At 49.1% G+C, this 17,244-nt stretch overlaps 1 protein-coding gene across 2 annotated transcripts in view; it reads left to right on the forward strand.

The window, feature by feature from the left end:
* Positions 1-450: 450 nt before the first annotated feature.
* MRC2 (mannose receptor C-type 2) overlaps positions 451-17,244 on the forward strand; it is a 59,742-nt gene continuing 42,948 nt past the window's right edge. Inside the window, exon 1 of one of the 2 annotated variants that reach the window (XM_070390028.1) lies at positions 451-1,151. In XM_070390028.1, coding sequence (XP_070246129.1) covers positions 1,037-1,151 — 115 coding nt within the window. In that variant the 5' untranslated portion in view covers positions 451-1,036. The remainder of the gene's footprint in view (positions 1,152-17,244) is intronic. The other variant, XM_070390027.1, reaches the window with a different exon arrangement.

Below are 17,244 nucleotides of genomic sequence, written 5' to 3' on the forward strand. Positions count from 1 at the left end.
GAGAGATGGACGTGGGCCTGGACTCTCTAACACCCTCTCAGTCCAGTGTTGTGCGCTGCGGTGACCTGTTGCATAATACGGAATAACTGTGGTTTGTCTTCTCTTTTATGAAATTTCCATTTGATCCTCTGAGATCCGCCAGCAGTCCGGTTGCTGGTGAGAGCGATGCTGTCTTCTGGGACGTCCAGGGACAGATTTCCCCTGGCTTTCTGGATACAGCCCCCATCTAGCAAAATCATGACACCCCTTTGCGACAGGGACTCTGACATGGGGTTCACACAAATGCTAAAACAAGACTTGCAAATGTTGGCGCTCCGCACCAGGCACGGGGGCCCTGCCTTCCCCTCCCCCATCTTTGCCCGGGTGGCTGAGCCCTGGGCTCCGCCCCTTCCCCACCCGGCCGGAGGAGGGGTGGGTCCTGCTCCGCGTGGAGGTAGCGGCCGCTGGAGACGCTGGCAGAAAGAGGCGGGACGCAGGGGGCGCCAGTGGCCCGGGTCTGGCCGCCTGGGTCAGCCGCGCGCCCCCGCCCCGCCACGCGGTGAAGTTTGCGGAAAGTTTTGCACAGCCAGCCGGGGAGTTGTGACGCAGCGTCTGGGGCTCCAAGCCCGGACCGAGAAGCGAGGGAAGGCGAGGCTGGGAGAGAGGGAAGCGGAGAGCGAGAGGAAAAGAGTGCACGCCGGGGTCCTCCTCGACCCCCCGGATCCTCCTCTCCCGCTTCCCCCTCTCCCTCCCCGGCCCCGCGCCCGCCCGCTCTTCCTCCCCTTCCCCTCCCACGCTGCCCGCTTCCCTTCCCCGCTGCCCCTCCAGCCCTCCTCCCCGGGTCTGCGCTCCTCCCTCCGCCCTCCCTCCTCCCGGCCTGCCTCCTTCCCTCCTCCTCCTCCCCTCCTCTCCCCGGGAGGCATCACTTCGTCCCGGCCCGGAGGAAGACGCGAGCCCCTCGCGGGCGGTCACCACAGCCCAGCACCCCTGCAGCCACCGCGCGCGCCGCGCCCGCACTCCCTCGGTCCCCGCATCCCCCGAGCGCCACGCCGCGGGCATGGGGCCCGGCCGGCCGGCCCTCGCGCCCTGGCCTCATCACCTGCTGCGCTGCGCCTTGCTCTTCGGGGGTCTGCACTTCGGCCGCCCCGCCGCCGCCGCCGCCGCCCTCCCGGGTAAGGCGCTTCCAACTTGGTCAACTTCGGGGGCCGGGCGCGGGGAGCGCCGGGGAGCGGGTCTCTCTCGACTTTTTCCTCCTTTTTTTCCCCCCCTTTGCAGGACGTGTGTGCGTGTGTGTATGTGTGTGGCTGGGTTTTAAAAAATCGTCTCCGCTTTTCTGAAAGCGGGGCAGAGGGTGGCGGGGAGGACAGGGGTGAGGAAGGAGGAGCGCGCCTGGAGGTGGGGGAGGACCTGAGTGGAACCAGATGTGGCGGGCGGCGGGGGAGGGGAGCCCGGGGGTCTCGAGCCGCCTCGGAGGAAGAGGGCGGGCCCCGGGAGGACCCCCGCGCCCGCCCTCTAGGACCACCCGGCGCCTGCCCTGCGCTGGGCCCAGGGACCTGCAGGGCGCGTCTGGGGAAACCAGCGGAGACTCCAGGCCGGGCTCCTTGCTTTGCTTCGGGACCAAAGCGTTATTGTTGTTTTTGAATTATTCGTTAGGGCTTGGTTGCCCTTCCTGGCACCTTGGGGGTGTTGGTATTTTCTTTTCCACACTTGGTCTTCAAAGGACAGCCCGTGGCGGGCGGCATCCGCATCAATTGAACGGAGCTCTGTGGGGCAGTTTTGTGTCATCAGAAGGATGTAGCAGGCTTCGGCAAGGGTGTGTGTGTTTGTGTGTGTGTAGTGAAGAGAGTGTTGTGTGGGCGGCTCTGACCCAACTGGCACCCCTCCAGAGTGGACAGATCTTGGACGGCCAAAGAGCTGCTAACGATGCACAAACCCGACCAGCAGAAAACAAAAACCCAAAGCTGTGTCTTCTCTTCCTGCTGCTCTTTCAAAGGGTGACAGTGAAGTGTGGGGACAGACAGACCCACTCAGCGGTAATCCCAGGGGGAAAGGGGAAGATCTGCTTGCGGGGGTGGAGGGGGGGGGTGGCGGGGGGTACGCAGGAGTCAGAGCTGAAACTACCCGGGAGTGTGGTTATTACAGCCCAGGTGCTGGGCCTATGGAAAAGGCTTGGTCTTGTTTTATGTTTAATTTAGGGATGAGGCTGAGTGAAAGGGGACAGTCAGTGCAGCGTGTGTAGTTTCGTGCAAAGCCCAGACAGCCCCCTGGAGGATCCGGGACCTCTAGCCATGGCCAGTGCTTGCTGAGTTTGCCTGCCCGCCCGTAGGGGACCGAGACACTTATCTGCCCAGATTGTGCCCAGCCACTGCGTGAGGTGGGGGCTGGGGTGACGCATATTCATGCCGAGCAGACCCCGCCTGCTGAATTCCAGACCCACCTGGAACTGAATGTCAGACAAACAGAATCCAAGCAGTAACTCCCCACCCGCTGCAGGTCAAGGCACCCAGGCTGCCCCCTGCCTTGCCTTGCTGCTCTCCTGCATGCAGTTTCGCCCCCTGTGAAGGCAGGCCCGGTGGGAGGGGTGGAGGAGCCATTCCCAGAGCCCCAGAGCACATTGTAAAGCCAGGCAGGCCCTGGGAGGGTTGTGGCCAGAGTGCTGACTCAGCCTTTTCCCCTGTGGCGCCTTTGACAGAGTGAGCTGGAAATGCCTGGGTAGAGGCTGGGTCAGGGGAACCGCCTGGAGTGGCCCTCTGCCTCTGGGTCTCCTCCTGGCCCCACTTTGCCCTTCCTCAGGCTGTGTCTGTGGGTTTGAAGCCCCCGTAGCCGTGGAGGGGCCTGTCCCTAGTGGCACTGCATTGGTCACTCTCGAAGAAGCTTAGGTGTGAGCAGGGGTGGATGGAGGGGACATGGGGTGGGGATGGCCTGGTCCCCAAAGCAGCAGTTGAGCAAGACGTTGCAGGTCCTTCCCTGCTGTGTTCCCTCGGCCTAGAATACTCCTCTTTCAGCAAATTCCTTCTTCATCCCCCTCTACCTGACGAATTAGGTGGTCCCTGGGAAGAATTTACCAGCACCAGGATCCGAATGGCCCCAGGAAATGCTTGTGGGAGATAGGATTTGGTTTGGCAGGCCAGCCCTGCTGGGTGAAACTTACCCTGGGGGCGGGGTGCTTCCTGACCACCAGGAGAGGAGAGGATGGGACACCGCAGAGCCCCTTGGTGTGGGATGGCAGAATCCACCTTTTCTCCACCATCCCCTGTGGAGTACCCAGAGGAGTACCCACACAGCTTGTGGCTGGAAGACTCTCTGTTAATTGCAGTACTGATGCATTTTTGTAGCTTTTACTGCTCAGTGCTGAGCCAAATACTTGGGGAGGAAGGAAGGTACAGAGGAGTCTAAGTTGCATCCTCAGAGAAAGAAAATTTTGTTGGTGGCACAAGAAACTATGAGGCAAGGGGTCACCAAGGCCCCCAGGAGGGAGGCAGGGAGGAGAGCAGAGCAGGGAGACCGGGAAGGCAAGCTGGGCTGTGCTGGAGAGGCTGTGGAAGCTGGCCTGGCTGGGGTGGAGAGATCCTGAGTAGGGTGGGGGAGAAGCTCGACTGAAGAGGAAACTGGCCAGGTTTCCAAGAGGCCAGAGTGGGGGAGCGACTTGCTGGCTGGCGGTGGGGAGCCCTGGAGAACCCCTGGGAGTTTCTGAGCAGAGGAATGAGGTGCGGATTAGAAAGAGGGCTGCTGGGAGCCCCGGGGATCAGGTATCCAGGTGCAGGAGCCAGGATACCTTGGGAAATCTTTCCATGGGGACAGACTCTGCTGTCTAAAGGACAGGGAGGGAGACATTCCTTTGGAAAGGCATCAGGTACTTGCTGCTACTGCCGGAGTCAGCCAGACAGATCTCCTGCACTTCCGGCCCAGGTCCTGGTGAGTCATGGAGTTCAGAGCCTTCTTACTGCCCCCATCCGCCCATCCGCCTACAGAAGTCAGTCTTCCTTGCTCCCCCGACCTTCTGTGAGCTGCCAGGGCTGAGACAGTGCCCAGCTGAGCTGTGGTTAGTGCTGAGATCCGGCCCTCCCCTAGGGTGACGTGAACAAGGTGAGGGCGTAGGCAGAGGCAGCCAGGGTCTTGGTCCCCGTCGCACACAGGAGAGAAATCTCAGCTTTCTGAGGCCTGCAGGGTGTGGTTGATTTGGGCCGATGAGAGGATTTCAGAAGCCCCATGAAGTTCTCAGAAGAGCATTCACTTGCATTCACCACTAATTTCAGCATTGAATAGGAGCCCCATTGCCCCTTCAGCAGGGTTAAGTGGTATCGCAGTGGCTACCATTCTTCAAGCGCGGGGCGCGGGGCTGCACGCGTGCTGTTCCGGCAAGGGCTCTTCCAAGTCTCATAACCTCTCACACGTTGGCTGTCAACAGCTGAAAGATGTTAGGTTGTTTGCACAAGACCCTACCTCCTCGCCGCTAGAAGGTGGTCAAAGTGAGATTCAAACCCAGGTGTGGCTACTCAGCCTCGGCACTTCAGTACCAGACCTCACTGAGAATCTGTTAAGATTAACACTGTGAAATAGGTATGTTAGGAAAGGCTGGAAAATTCTGTGGTAGAGGGTACCCCCCCACCCAGAGCTCCAAGTCCTCTGGAACGTGCTCTCCACATGTCCTCCAGAGGGGAGTCCCCGGAAGGGGTGGCGGGCATCCTCTGTTCTCCCCCAGCTGTCTGGTGTCTCCCCCCGTCCCCTGGACCCCAGACGCAGGGCTGGGCCCCCCTTGGTGTCCTCAGGGGGTCTGAGGTGCCTGCTCCCAAGGGACTGAAGGGGTCTGGTGGAGCAAGAGCCCCACTACCCCGAGGTCAGGGGTTCATGTTCATTCAGCCAGTCTGTCAAAGGATGTTTACTGAGCCTGGGCGGTGCTGCAAGCAGGAATGACCTCCGCCTTTTCTTGTGAGCCCACCTTCCCTGCACCCCCAGTGGGGGTCCCTGGGCTTGGAGGGCCTGGGCATTGCCAACAGGAAGTGTCCTTCCTGTTTAGTCCGTTATGAGAGGGGGGTGGGGGGGCCACCAATCTCCCATAACTGGATCCTATAAAGCTGGGTGGGGTGGGCCACTGAGCGGTGACGCAGCTCTTGGACCTCACCCTGGGCCCTGCAGATCCCAGTTACTCCTCAGCAGGAGCTGTGTCGTCAACAGGCAGGATGAAGGCTGCGCAGTGGCCTCAGCCAGCTCCAGCTCCTCAGAGGACAGGCTGGGCTGGGCCCCCACCCTCGGCCCCACATGGAACTCCGGTGGCTAGTTAGGTGCCTTCCTGCCCTTCCCCCTCTTTGGATCCTCTGTCCCCTCTTCTGAGCCCCTTGACCATGTATACCCCTCCCATCCTGCCTGCCTGCCTGGGCCCATGCTCTCTGTCTCTCCTCAGCCCTGCCCTCCCCCTACTTGAGTTCCCCACCCCTAAAAAAGCCCTGATTGTGTTGCTAGATGGTGGCTAGGAACCCTCAGCTTCTTCTCAGGCCCCCACGCATTACCCCTGCTCTCCTCCTGCCTCCTTGAACCTTTGCCCCCCAACCTTATCCCCTGCCATCTTCAGGCGTTTGCACATACCCTTCCCTCTGCCTGGCATGCCCTCCCCTTCTTCTGGCCTGACTGCCACTGCCCTTCCTTCAAGACTCAGGAGTCTCAGAAGGACCCAAAGGGGTCCTGGTCACTGCTTCTTGGGCTCGCCTGGGCTAAGGAGACAAGCTCACAGAGGGTAAACACAGGGATAAACACCAGATTGGAGGGGTGGCCTTTTTTCCTTGGAGGTCATCTCTAGAAGGACACGGTGAGAAGCTGCTGTAGTGGGCTTGGAGCTCCTACAGGGAAAAACAGGAAGCCCATTGCCCAGACTCTCCCGACATCCTCAGAAAGTGTGTGGAATGGAGGGCAGACACAGCTCACCACAAGGTAGACTGAGGCAGGAGATGGGTGGCTGGGAGCACCCCGCCCTGCTTCCTCTTAGAGGTAAATCAGCACAGCTGTGTGAACTCGGGCAGAGGCTCCCGTTTCTTCATCTGTAAAAATAAAATAATAGTCCCTCATAGGGGTGTCATAAGACATGACATAACAGATGTATGAAATACATGAAACAATGCTGGACAGTCACGTCTCAGCAAATAATATTAAATTAGTGCTATTTTTTATTATGGGGAGAGAAAACATGAAAAAATACAATCCTCAACAAAGTTCTAAATACCTGCAGCCACTTTTTTAATCAAAGTAGCTCTTTGATTATCCATTATTGCTTGGTGACACTTTGCTAACTACCGTTAAGTGCCTAAAAGTAACCATACTTTTTATGAAAGTAAATTTAAATCCTAAAGAAAAAAAAAAATACCCATCCTCAGTTGTCTTTACCCCTTAAGCCACTCAATTTACTCCCCTCCTGCTGCTTCTCTTTATAATGAAACTTCTTCAGCTAAAATTACCTTGGAGCCAAGTTCCTGGGACTCTGCCCTTTCAGCTAATGGTCATTCCCCCTCATCTAGCCTTCCCCCTAAGAAGCTGCCTCCCAGGGGTTCTAGTAATTAGGCTTCCTAATTACTAAATCCCTGCCCCTGCTCTGGCCTCACCTTGTAGCATGTGTGCTGCCGATAGCCTGTTTTATAATACATGCTGTGTGGAAAATGGTCAGCCCTACAGGGGTAAAGTTTTAAAGATTTGAGGTCCTCACTTCCCTTGACCCGCAGCCTAACAGTAGTCACTGTCGGTAGTTGAGGTGACCCTCCCTTTTTTCTGCGTACACACAGACAAATACTCTTTTTACACAAACAGGACCATGTTTTATGCTGTACAATACATTAAATTGTATTTTGTAATATTCGTGGCCTTTCCATGACAGGCTTCAGAGCTGTGTCATTCTTAACGGTGCTCAGTAGTCCATTGGAAGGATGTACTGTCTTTTTTGGGTTTTTTGCTGCTTCCCTGTTGATGGGCACTGTTTGGAAGTTCTCTCTCGCTCTGACCTCTGCGATGTGGTTTGCATCCGGGGTCTCCGCCTCCAGCCTCAGTCCAGAGTCCACATCGTTGCCAGACTTATGATCAAAAGGGCCGCTTTTATCGCCAGTCTCAACTTTCTGAACTGAGAATTTGAGGCCTTCCACGGTCAGGGTCTAGCCTGTCTCTTCAAACCCTTGAGCAAGTCGCGTTTGGATGCCCTGAGTCCTGCCTGTGAAGCCCCTGCTTCTCTCTCCGCCGCCAGGAGGGCGTGGCTCCGCAGGTGTGGCTCCGAGTCTCCGCTCTGACCTGCAGCCTTAGCCTTCTAAAAGGAGCGTTTCTCCCGTCTCCTTTCGCAATTCATCGCTGCCGCCGGCCAGGTGGAGACTCTTCCCTCTTCTTCGCCGACTGGAAGAACCTCCAGGGCAAGGCTTTGTCAACCCGGCACAGCCTCCCACCTTGGACACAGTTGCTGCTGCTAAGTCACTTCAGTCGTGTCCGACTCTGTGCGACCCCCATAGACGGCAGCCCACCAGGCTCCCCCATCCCTGGGAGTCTCCAGGCAAGAACACTGGAGTGGGTTGCCATTTCCTTCTCCAATGCGTGAAAGTGAAAAGTGAAAGGTGAAGTCGCTCAGTCGTGCCAGACCCTCAGCAACCCCATGGACTGCAGCCTTCCAGGCTCCTGTGTCCATGGGATTTTCCAGGCAAGAGTACTGGAGTGGGGTGCCATTGCCTTCTCCTTGGACACGGTATCCTTTAGTAAATATTAATTGAATCAAACAAAGCGGACAGGTGTTCCAAAGAGCTCCCCTCACAGGTTTTATTTAGTGTAATTGGCGTATAAGATTGTATTAAATTTAAGGTGTACACATAATGATTTGATGTTTGTGTATATTGCAAAATGGGGCTTCCCAGGTAGTGTGGTGATAAAGAATCCACCTGCTAATACAAGAGACTCCGAGATGTGGGTTCCATCCCTGGGTGGAGAAGATCTCCTGGAGTAGGAAATGGCAACCCCCTCTGGTATTCTTGCGGAAAATTCCGTGGACAGAGGAGCCTGGCTGGGCTATAGTCCATGGGATTGCAGAGAGTCAAACTCACTGAGCAACACAGTACACACATTGGAAAATGATCTCCACATACGTTTAGTTACCATACTGTCCATCCCCTCACATGATGGTAAATTTATTCCTGTGATGAGACTTGTGTTTGTAGTAGTAGAAAGGCAATGAAGAGAGTTGCCCTTCCAGAGTTACAATCGTGAAAAACATATGGCATTGAATTAAACAGAAAAAGAGTCCAGTAGACTGGAGTAAATTTCAAACATAGATCTAGACTGTTACAAGAACTAACGTGGGACATGCCAGAAACAACACACTGATATGAAAAGGAATCCGTGCTTGTAAATGGTATGGGACAACTGGATTATAATTTTAAAATTTTAGTTTCAATTTCTAGCTGATTGCAGCTGAGACAATTCAGCTGGCGAGTTTGTCATGTAGAAAGTGCAAAGATCACTAGAAATTAACTTTCAAAAATACATAATTAAGCTAGTGAAAACAGAAAACCTAATCATGGCACATCTGTGAGGAAACTCATCTGTATGACTGGGGCATGTAAATTAGTTCAGTTTTTCTGGATTCAGTCTTTCAGACAAGATGTAAGAAACTAGATAAGTAACACTTCATATCCTTTGACCTCGTAATTTCGCTTGGGGAATTTGTAAGTCATTAACTGCAAAAAGGAAAAAAAAAATGTTCATAGAAGGACTGTTTGTAGTAGCAAACCAAATTGGAAACCATCTAGAAGCCCAATAGCAAAAGCATAGCTAATCAAACCAAGATATCTTAACACAATGGACAACTTATGTAGTTCTAAACAATACAGAACTAATGCCAGTATGTGGAAATATATCTAAGAAGGAAACGTCTCATGACCACAAAACAAGCTTACAAAATAATTTGTAATTACTCTGGTAGTAATTAAGTGAAGATACATGGCTGATCCCTGACAAGCAGTTTCTCATTCATTCGGTTAGCTGTTGTTTTTGTTTTCCTGAGCGCTGATAATGTGCTACGTGTCGTATTTGATGCTGAGGACACCGAGGCAGGCATGGCTCCTGCCTTCCTGAAGCTTACATTTTAAGAGCAGCACCCCACCCCCAGCGGAGAGCAATGTTCCAGAAGCAAATTGCACCGATTTCATTTTAGGTGCAATTTTAAGTTTGTTAGAAGAAAGATGGAAGCAATAGACTGCTCAGAAATATCAGACACAGGGTCAGGAACCTGTCTGACCACAAAGAGAACAGCCCTGAGTCAGAGCAGCCTGGTCAAGTAGGAATTCAACAGGAAATGGCCTTGTAGTCAGTCTCGGTCCCCAAGGAAAGGATTTGCTAACTTCACAGATGCTTAACCTCATTTCTGAGGATCTGAGGAGATAAGTAAGAGTGGTTTAGAAGCACTGTTTTACAGTAGCCAAAACAAAAATGCACCTTGAAAGAAATATGGATAATTATAGAGTAGAAACACACAATGGAATATAATGCAGTAGTAAACTGGCAGACCTCAATGCATGCATCAACGTGAGTGATTCTTAGAGACAAAATGTTGAGTGGGAAAAAAAACCTCAGAGGACTACATTGGTATTACACTCGGTCTTAAACGACTAGAAGAGTTGCGGGGAAAATGCAGTGAGCATTCGTATACTCTCCACCTGGAAGCATCAATGGTTAACGTTTGGCCACATTTGCTTTATCTCACTGTGTGTGTGTGTGTGTGTGTGTGTGTGTGTGTGTGTTGCGCACGCGCGCGCGCTCTGAAGCTTTTCGTTACTGATGACATTTCACATCAGTATTTCACCATGTATCAACTAAAAACAAAGACATTCTATAAAACCGTAATCACATCGAAGAAAGACAACAGATGCAACAGTTCTTTTTTTCTAATATGCAGTTTGTGTTTGAATTTCTCCAGTTGTCCCCACGATATCAGCTGTTGTTTAAGTCTAGGACTTAACTTGATGTCGTGTCTCTCAGTCTCTTTTAATCTAAAATGGTTGGTCTTTTTTTCTTTTATGACAGTGCATATTTATTTATTTGGCTGTGCCAGGTCTTCATTGTGGCATGTGGGATCTAGTTCCTCAACCAGGGATCGAACCCAGGCCAGCTTCATTGGGAGCTTGGAGTCTTAGCCACTGGACCGCTAGGGAAGTCCCTATGACATTCCATTTTTGATGACTTCAGGCCAGTCGTTTGATAGAATGTTAGCAGTCATTTTATCTGATTGTCGAATCGTTAAATTCATGCTAAACATTTTTGGGAGGAAAAGCGCAGGTGTGGGACACAAATGAGTTCTTTCCATTGTGTCACATTACGTTAGTTTGTTCCCTTATTGGTGTTGCTGACTTTGATCGCTTGGTTCAGATGGTGTCTACCAGATTTCTCCACTAAAAAGGTACCTTTTCTCCTTTTATTTGGTAGATAATTTGACACTAAACGATATTCTTTAAAAAGCAAAGTTGCTCCTAGCGGCACTATTCATAATAGCCCCAAACTGAAAACTCCCCAGACGCCCATCAACAATGGAATGGTTCAGGTGTGGTGGCTCCACACAGTTCTAGCATACAGCACTGAGAATACAACACGTGTGACAGTGTGGAGGAAGCGCACAAAACTACTGAACCAGAAGCAAGGCATCCATGCCGAATGATCCCTTGTATGTGAAGTGCAAAGAAGGGGGTAACACTGCCTGCAGTCAGACAGCGGTTACCCCTAGTGGAAAAAGCTGTAACCAGAAGGTGTCGCAGATAACATTTAGAAGAAAAACGGGAGATATCTGGAACATTTGTGGCAAGAAGCTCATATAAACCAATGAGAAAAATGCAGGAACCTCCACTAGCTTTTTTTCTAATTATCATTGAATTTATTTGTTTTGGCTATACTGCGTCTTCATTGCGGAGCATGGGCTCTAGAGTGATGCAAGGGCTTAGTTGCCCTTTAGTATGTGGGATCTTAGTTCCTGGACCAGGGATTGAACCCATGTCCCCTGCATTGCCAAGTGGATTCTTAGCTACTGCACCACCAGGGAAGTTCCTCCACTAGTTTTAAGGCATTTAAGATGAGCCAATAAAGGCTGCGAACAGAGTTCACAAAGAAGAAATACTGATGTCCAATATGCTTTGGAAAATGTTTTAAATCACTAGCAATAAAAAAAAAAAGATACCCTTCTCAGAGCACCATCAAAGTACCAACAAAGAGTGATGTAACAATACATTCAATATAATATTATTTATAATTGAGGAGAATCTGCTTACAAATTGAAGACCAGTAATAGCTAGAGAATGAGTAAATGAAATGTATGCTGTCATGGAATAGCATACAGCCGTTAAAATGGTTTTTACAAAATTAAAAGACACATTACAGTCCTTTTTCTAAAATGTTAAGTGCAAAACAAGACTCAGAAGCATTTGTTTGGGAGTGTAGTATATATCAATAAATGAACATAACTTGTATTTGAAGTAAGTAGGCAACATAAAATTGGTAAAGATCACACCAAAATTTAGCGGAAGTCATATGTATCAGAAAACTAAGATCATGGCATCTGTTCCCATCACTTCATGGGAAATAGATGGGGAAACAGTGGAACAGTGTCAGACTTTATTTTTGGGGGCTCCAAAATCACTGCAGATGGTGACTGAAGCCATAAAATTAAAAGACACTTACTCCTTGGAAGGAAAGTTATGACCAACTTTACTTTGCCAACACAGGTCCGTCTAGTCAAGCCTATGGTTTTTCTAGTGGTCATGTATGGATGTGAGAGTTGGACTGTGAAGAAAGCTGAGCACCGAAGAATTGATGCTTTTGAACTGTGGTGTTGGAGAAAACAAAGAGAGTTCCTTGGACTGCAAGGAGATCCAACCAGTCCATTCTAAAGGAGATCAGTCCTGGGTGTTCTTTGGAAGGACTGATGCTAAAGCTGAAACTCCAGTACTTTGGCCACCTCATGCGAAGAGTTGACTCTTTGGAAAAGACCCTGATGCTGGGATGGATTGGGGGCAGGAGGAGAAGGGAACGACAGAGGATAAGATGGTTGGATGGCATCACTGACTCAGTGGACATGAGTTTGAGTGAACTCCGGGAGTTGGTGATGGACAGGGAGGCCTGGTGTGCTGCGATTCATGGGGTCACAAAGAGTCGGAGGCAATTGAGCAACTGAACTGAACTGAAGGGAGCCTTGTCAGGTGGGTCCAGCACAGAGGGGCCCGCCTGGCTGCAGAAGGGAAGAGTGGACACTGGGTGGGGGGTGGGTGGCCCCCAGGACTGAGACCCAGCTGGCTGGGACCTTGCTTAGTTTCCCAAGCCACTCCCCGCCTGCCCCTCTTGGTTTTTTGTTTTTTTTTTTTAATGAGGAGTTGGAGCTGGGCTTCACCTGCTGGCTGGCAAGAAGGCTGGTGTAGGAGGGTCACCCTCTGAGATGGGTTCCTGAAGGTGCACTCAGGATGCTCAGTAGCAAGAGCTGGACAATGGATGAGGCACCAGACTCAAGCTCTTTGCATTAACAGACCCTCAAATGCAAACCCCTTGTTCTTGGTGCTCATCAACCAAGTGTTTACTCAAGGGACAGCCGGAGAGAAGGCAAACTCAATAATACATCTACTAAGTGGTGGTCCTTACGGACAAGATTGGAGTGCATATCAGATAAGTGCCAGTCAAGGGACAGGCTTTTGGAAGGCTTCCTCCTTTTTGAAATCTTTATGTGTAACAAATGAGAGAAATGGAAACCAGGTTAATACTCACTGAGCAGGTCTAATCTGCCAGGGTCAGTATTAGGCAATTGTACATGCCCCATATTTTTAATCCTCACATTGCTCCATTTCATGGATAAGGGAATTGAGCCAGCAAGGCTGTGAGCCAGATCACGCATCTCATGAGTGGCAGAGTCCCCGTCTGTTTGGTTTCCTGCGTGGTCTTGTTTTATTTTTGTAAACAAGTAAGTATGCGTTATAATATAATGGACATTAGGCAAGACAGAGAGAGAACTTTGCAATACTTACATTTACTCATGAACTTCTCTCTCTCACCCTGTTCCTCCCACCCAATTTCTTATTTTGTATTTTCCATGCTTTGCTCTTAAAGTTTTTCATTCTTGGTGTACTATATAAATACAGGAAAGTGAACACCGTAAATGTTCAGCTCAATGAATTTTCACAAGTTTACAAAACCCTTGGGGGTCAGACTGGGTTCTCTTCTTCATTGGAAGGCCTCACCCTCTTAGACACCCACACCTTTCTGTTGCCCTCTCATTTCCTCAACAGCCAAGGATTGGATCCAGCAAATAAATAACATTGCCAGTATTACCAGTGCTTTCAAATGCGTTTACACATTTTTCTATAACTTCATTAGATATGTATATTTCTTCTTGATGAACTGCCTGTTCAGACATATTCTTTATCATCTCATCTCTTCAGGTCTTAGGGGCTTAAAATTACTGGGTCTCTATATTTTTTCTCATTGGCTTATATGAACTTCTTGCTGTGTTTGTTAGAAATATCTTTCCCCTGTTGGTTGTTCATTTAAGTTTTTTATTTTGGGGGGAATTCTCTGATGGTTCAGTGGTTAGGGCTCCAGGCTTTCGCTGCCAAGGGCCTGAGTTTAACCCCTGGTCCGTAAATAGAGTCCCATAAGCCATGTAGTACATACAGTGCGTGTATATATATGTGTGTGTGTGTGCGTGTATGTGTGTGTCTGTGTATCTTTTTTAACCTCCCCCCACACACACACACTTGTTTTTTTTTTTTCAGTAAAGTTTACAAAACCCTTGGGGGTCAGACTGGGTTCCCTTCACTGGAAGGCTTCACCCTCTTAGGCACCCACACTTTTCTGTTGCCCTCTCACTTCCTCAGGACCCTCAGCAGCTCATCTGAACTTGTGGGCAGCTTCAGTTAGCAAACTTGAATAAAGCTGCAGAAGGACAATGTTATGTATATATTTTTTCAGGATCAGAATACATTTTGGTGATTATAAACAAATAGTACACAATTCAAAAGTTGAAAAAGTTTCAAAAAAAGGTTACGTAAAATTTCACAGCTAGGAAACAGCCACTATGCTGTCGAACTGTCTCCTCGCCTCTCCTCTCCTCTCTCTGTATAAAACTTGACATAAAGGTTTCAGTGTTGGCTTGTAACATTTTTTCATAGGCCAATGTGTCATCAGTGTGTTTCCACCCAGTGCTTCCATTGACTGTGTAAGATTCCATTATACAGATGTACCATAACTAGCCCATGTTAGACATTCAGGTCATATCTCTTTTTATTTGGAAAATACAAAGAGAAGAAAATAAAAATCACCAGCTGTCCTGTATGTCAGTAATAACCACTGTTAACACTTAGGCATGTACAGTGGTTCTGAGATTCTGGTGAGCCTCAGAATCACCTGGGAGTCTTATTTACAATGCAGATATTCCTTCTTTCTGAGCTTCTAATTCAGCAGGCCGGCTGTAGGGCTGGGGCTTTCCAGGTGGTGCTAGTGGTAAAGAACCTGCCTGCCAAAGCAGAAGAACTTGGGTTCGGTCCCTGGGTCCAGAAGGTCCCCTGGAGGACGGCACAGCAATCCACTTTAGTATTCTTGCCTGGAGAATCCCATGGGCAGAGGAGCCTGGTGGGCTACAATCCATAGGATCGCAGAGAGTCAGGAGTGAAGCGACTTAGCATGCGCGCACACCTTAGGGCTGGGCACTTGCTCTGTAAACAAGCATGCCTGGAGATTTGGACTCCCACGTTTAATAAAAAGCATGCACAAAGGTCTTTTCAGACTTTACTTGATTTAAAAGTAAATAGAAACAAGGTCATATTATACATTGAATTTTTAAAAATCGGTTCCAGTGTGAACGTCTGTACGTGTCAGAATACTCCTGCAAGTTGATTAGTGTTGTCTGCGTAGTTTCGCATTGCATGAATGTATTTCATTTGGCTGTGTCAACGCCATGTTGTTGGACATTAATTTCCACCCAGTCATTGTTATCGGTAATGCTATGTAGCAAAATCTTTGCATAGATTCTTTTTTAAAATGTATTTCTTTTTAATTGGAGGATAATTGCTTTAGAGTGTAGTGCTGATTCATACCTCACCATGAATAAACTGCAAGCATACCTATGTCCCCTCCCTCTGTGCCCCTACCCTCTCCCACCGTCTAGGTGCTCGCAGAGCACTGGGCTGAGCTCCCTGCATCATACGGCAGATTCCCACCGACTATCTAATTTACATATGCTAATGTGTATGTTTCAGTGCTACTGGTCTCTCACTTCATCCCACCCTCTCCTTGCCCTGCTGTGTCCACAAGTCTGTTCTGTGTCTGCATCTCGATTCCTGTCCTGCAGATGGATTCATCAGTACATTTTTCTAGATTACATGTATATGCATTAGTATACAGTATTTGTTTTCCTCCTTCTGACTTACTTCATTTTGTTTAAGATCCTCTATTTTTATTTATTTAATTTTTTAATAAAAATAATAAATTTTTTATTTAATTTATTTATTTAATACGCTCTATCCACCTCACTAGAACTGACTCAAATTCACTTTTTATGGCTGAGTAATATTCCACTGTATATAGGTACCACAGTTTCTTTATCCATTCATCTGCTGATGGACATCTAGGTGACTTTCAAGTCCTTGCTGTTGTAAATAGTGCTTCTGTGAACATGGGGCACGTGTTGTCTTTTTGAATTGTGATTTTCTCAGGATATATACCCAGTAGTGGCACTGTTGGGTCATATGGTAGTTTTTTCCCCTAGTTTTTAAATAAATTTCCATACTGTTCTCCATAGTGGTTGTATCAGGGTACAGTCCCACCAATAGTGCCCGATGGTTCACTTTTCTTCACATCCCCTCCAGCATTTATAGTTTGTAGATTTTTTGATGATGGCCATTCTCACAAGTGCAGATGACACCACCCTTACGGCAGAAAACAAAGAGGAACTAAAGAGCTTCTTGATGAAAATGAAAAAGCTGGCTTAAAACTCAGCGTTCAAAAAGCTAAGACCATGGCATCCAGTTCCATCACTTCATGGCAAATAGATGGGGAAACAATGGAAACAGTGACAGACTTTATTTTCTTGGGCTCCAAAATCACTGCAGATGGGGACTGCAGCCACGAAATTAAAAGACGCTTACTCCTTGGAAGAAAAGCTATGGTAAACCTAGACAGCATATTGAAAAGCAGAGACATTACTTTGCCAACAAAGGTCCGTTTAGTCAAAGCTGTGGTTTTTCCAGTAGTCATGTGTGGATGTGAGTGTGGACCATAAAGAAGGCTGAGCGCCGAAGAATTAATGCTTTCAAACTGTGGTGTTTGAGAAGACTCTTGAGAATCCCTTGGACTGCAAGGAGATTAAACTCGTCAGTCCTAAAGGAAATCAATTCTGAATATTCATTGGAAGGACTGATGCTGAAGCTGAAGCTAGAATACTTTGGCCACTTGGTTCGAAGAGCTGACTCATTGGGGAAAAACCCTCTGATGCCGGGAAGGGTTGAGGGCAGGAGAAGGGACCGCCAGGATGAGATGGTTGGATGGCGTCACTGACTCAATGGACATGGGTTTGAGCAAGTTCTGCGAGATGGTGAAGGGCAGGGATGCCTGGCGTGCTGCAGTCCATGAAGTTGCAGAGTCGGACATGACTGAGCGACTGAACAACAATAATTCTGACTAGTATGAGGTGATACTTCATTGTAATTTTGATTTGCATTTTCATAATAACAAATGCTGTTGAACATTTTTTCATGTGTTTATTAGCCATCCGTATTTGCATAGATTCTTAATTATTTCTTTAAGTTGAATTCCTAAGAAGTGAACTCTGGGTCAAGTGTCTGTATTTTTGAAGACTGGACCGTCTTCTCCAGAAGTGTTTGCCTCCAGGGCTACTGCCACCATGAGTTCACTTGTGTGGGACAGTGAGGTGAGTCAGTTACTCTGCCCCTCGTCTCAGCGAGTCCTGCCAGCCGTCCAGTGGGCAGCACCAGCATAGCTCCTGGCACATTCCAGGTGCTCAGTACTTGGTCTGTGCAGTAAACAGGAGTATGGGCACTGAAGGATGAAGAGGTCGAATGACTAGTTCAGGAGCAGGAATTCAAACCCAGTGATGACCCCAGAGGCTGAGCTGTCTTAACCATGCTGTTGATTTTTCATTAATATCAGAGAGGGAGGGAATGTGATGGTTGTGGGAGGAGTACTCTTAAAAATATGCTCCTAAAATTACACTGACAGAATCAGAAAAAGGGAGCGAAAGGGTGGGGAGGGAGACGGATTTGGAGGGCC

The sequence above is a fragment of the Bos mutus genome, chromosome 19 (assembly GCF_027580195.1).
Source record: "Bos mutus isolate GX-2022 chromosome 19, NWIPB_WYAK_1.1, whole genome shotgun sequence".
Classification (NCBI taxonomy): domain Eukaryota; kingdom Metazoa; phylum Chordata; class Mammalia; order Artiodactyla; family Bovidae; genus Bos; species Bos mutus.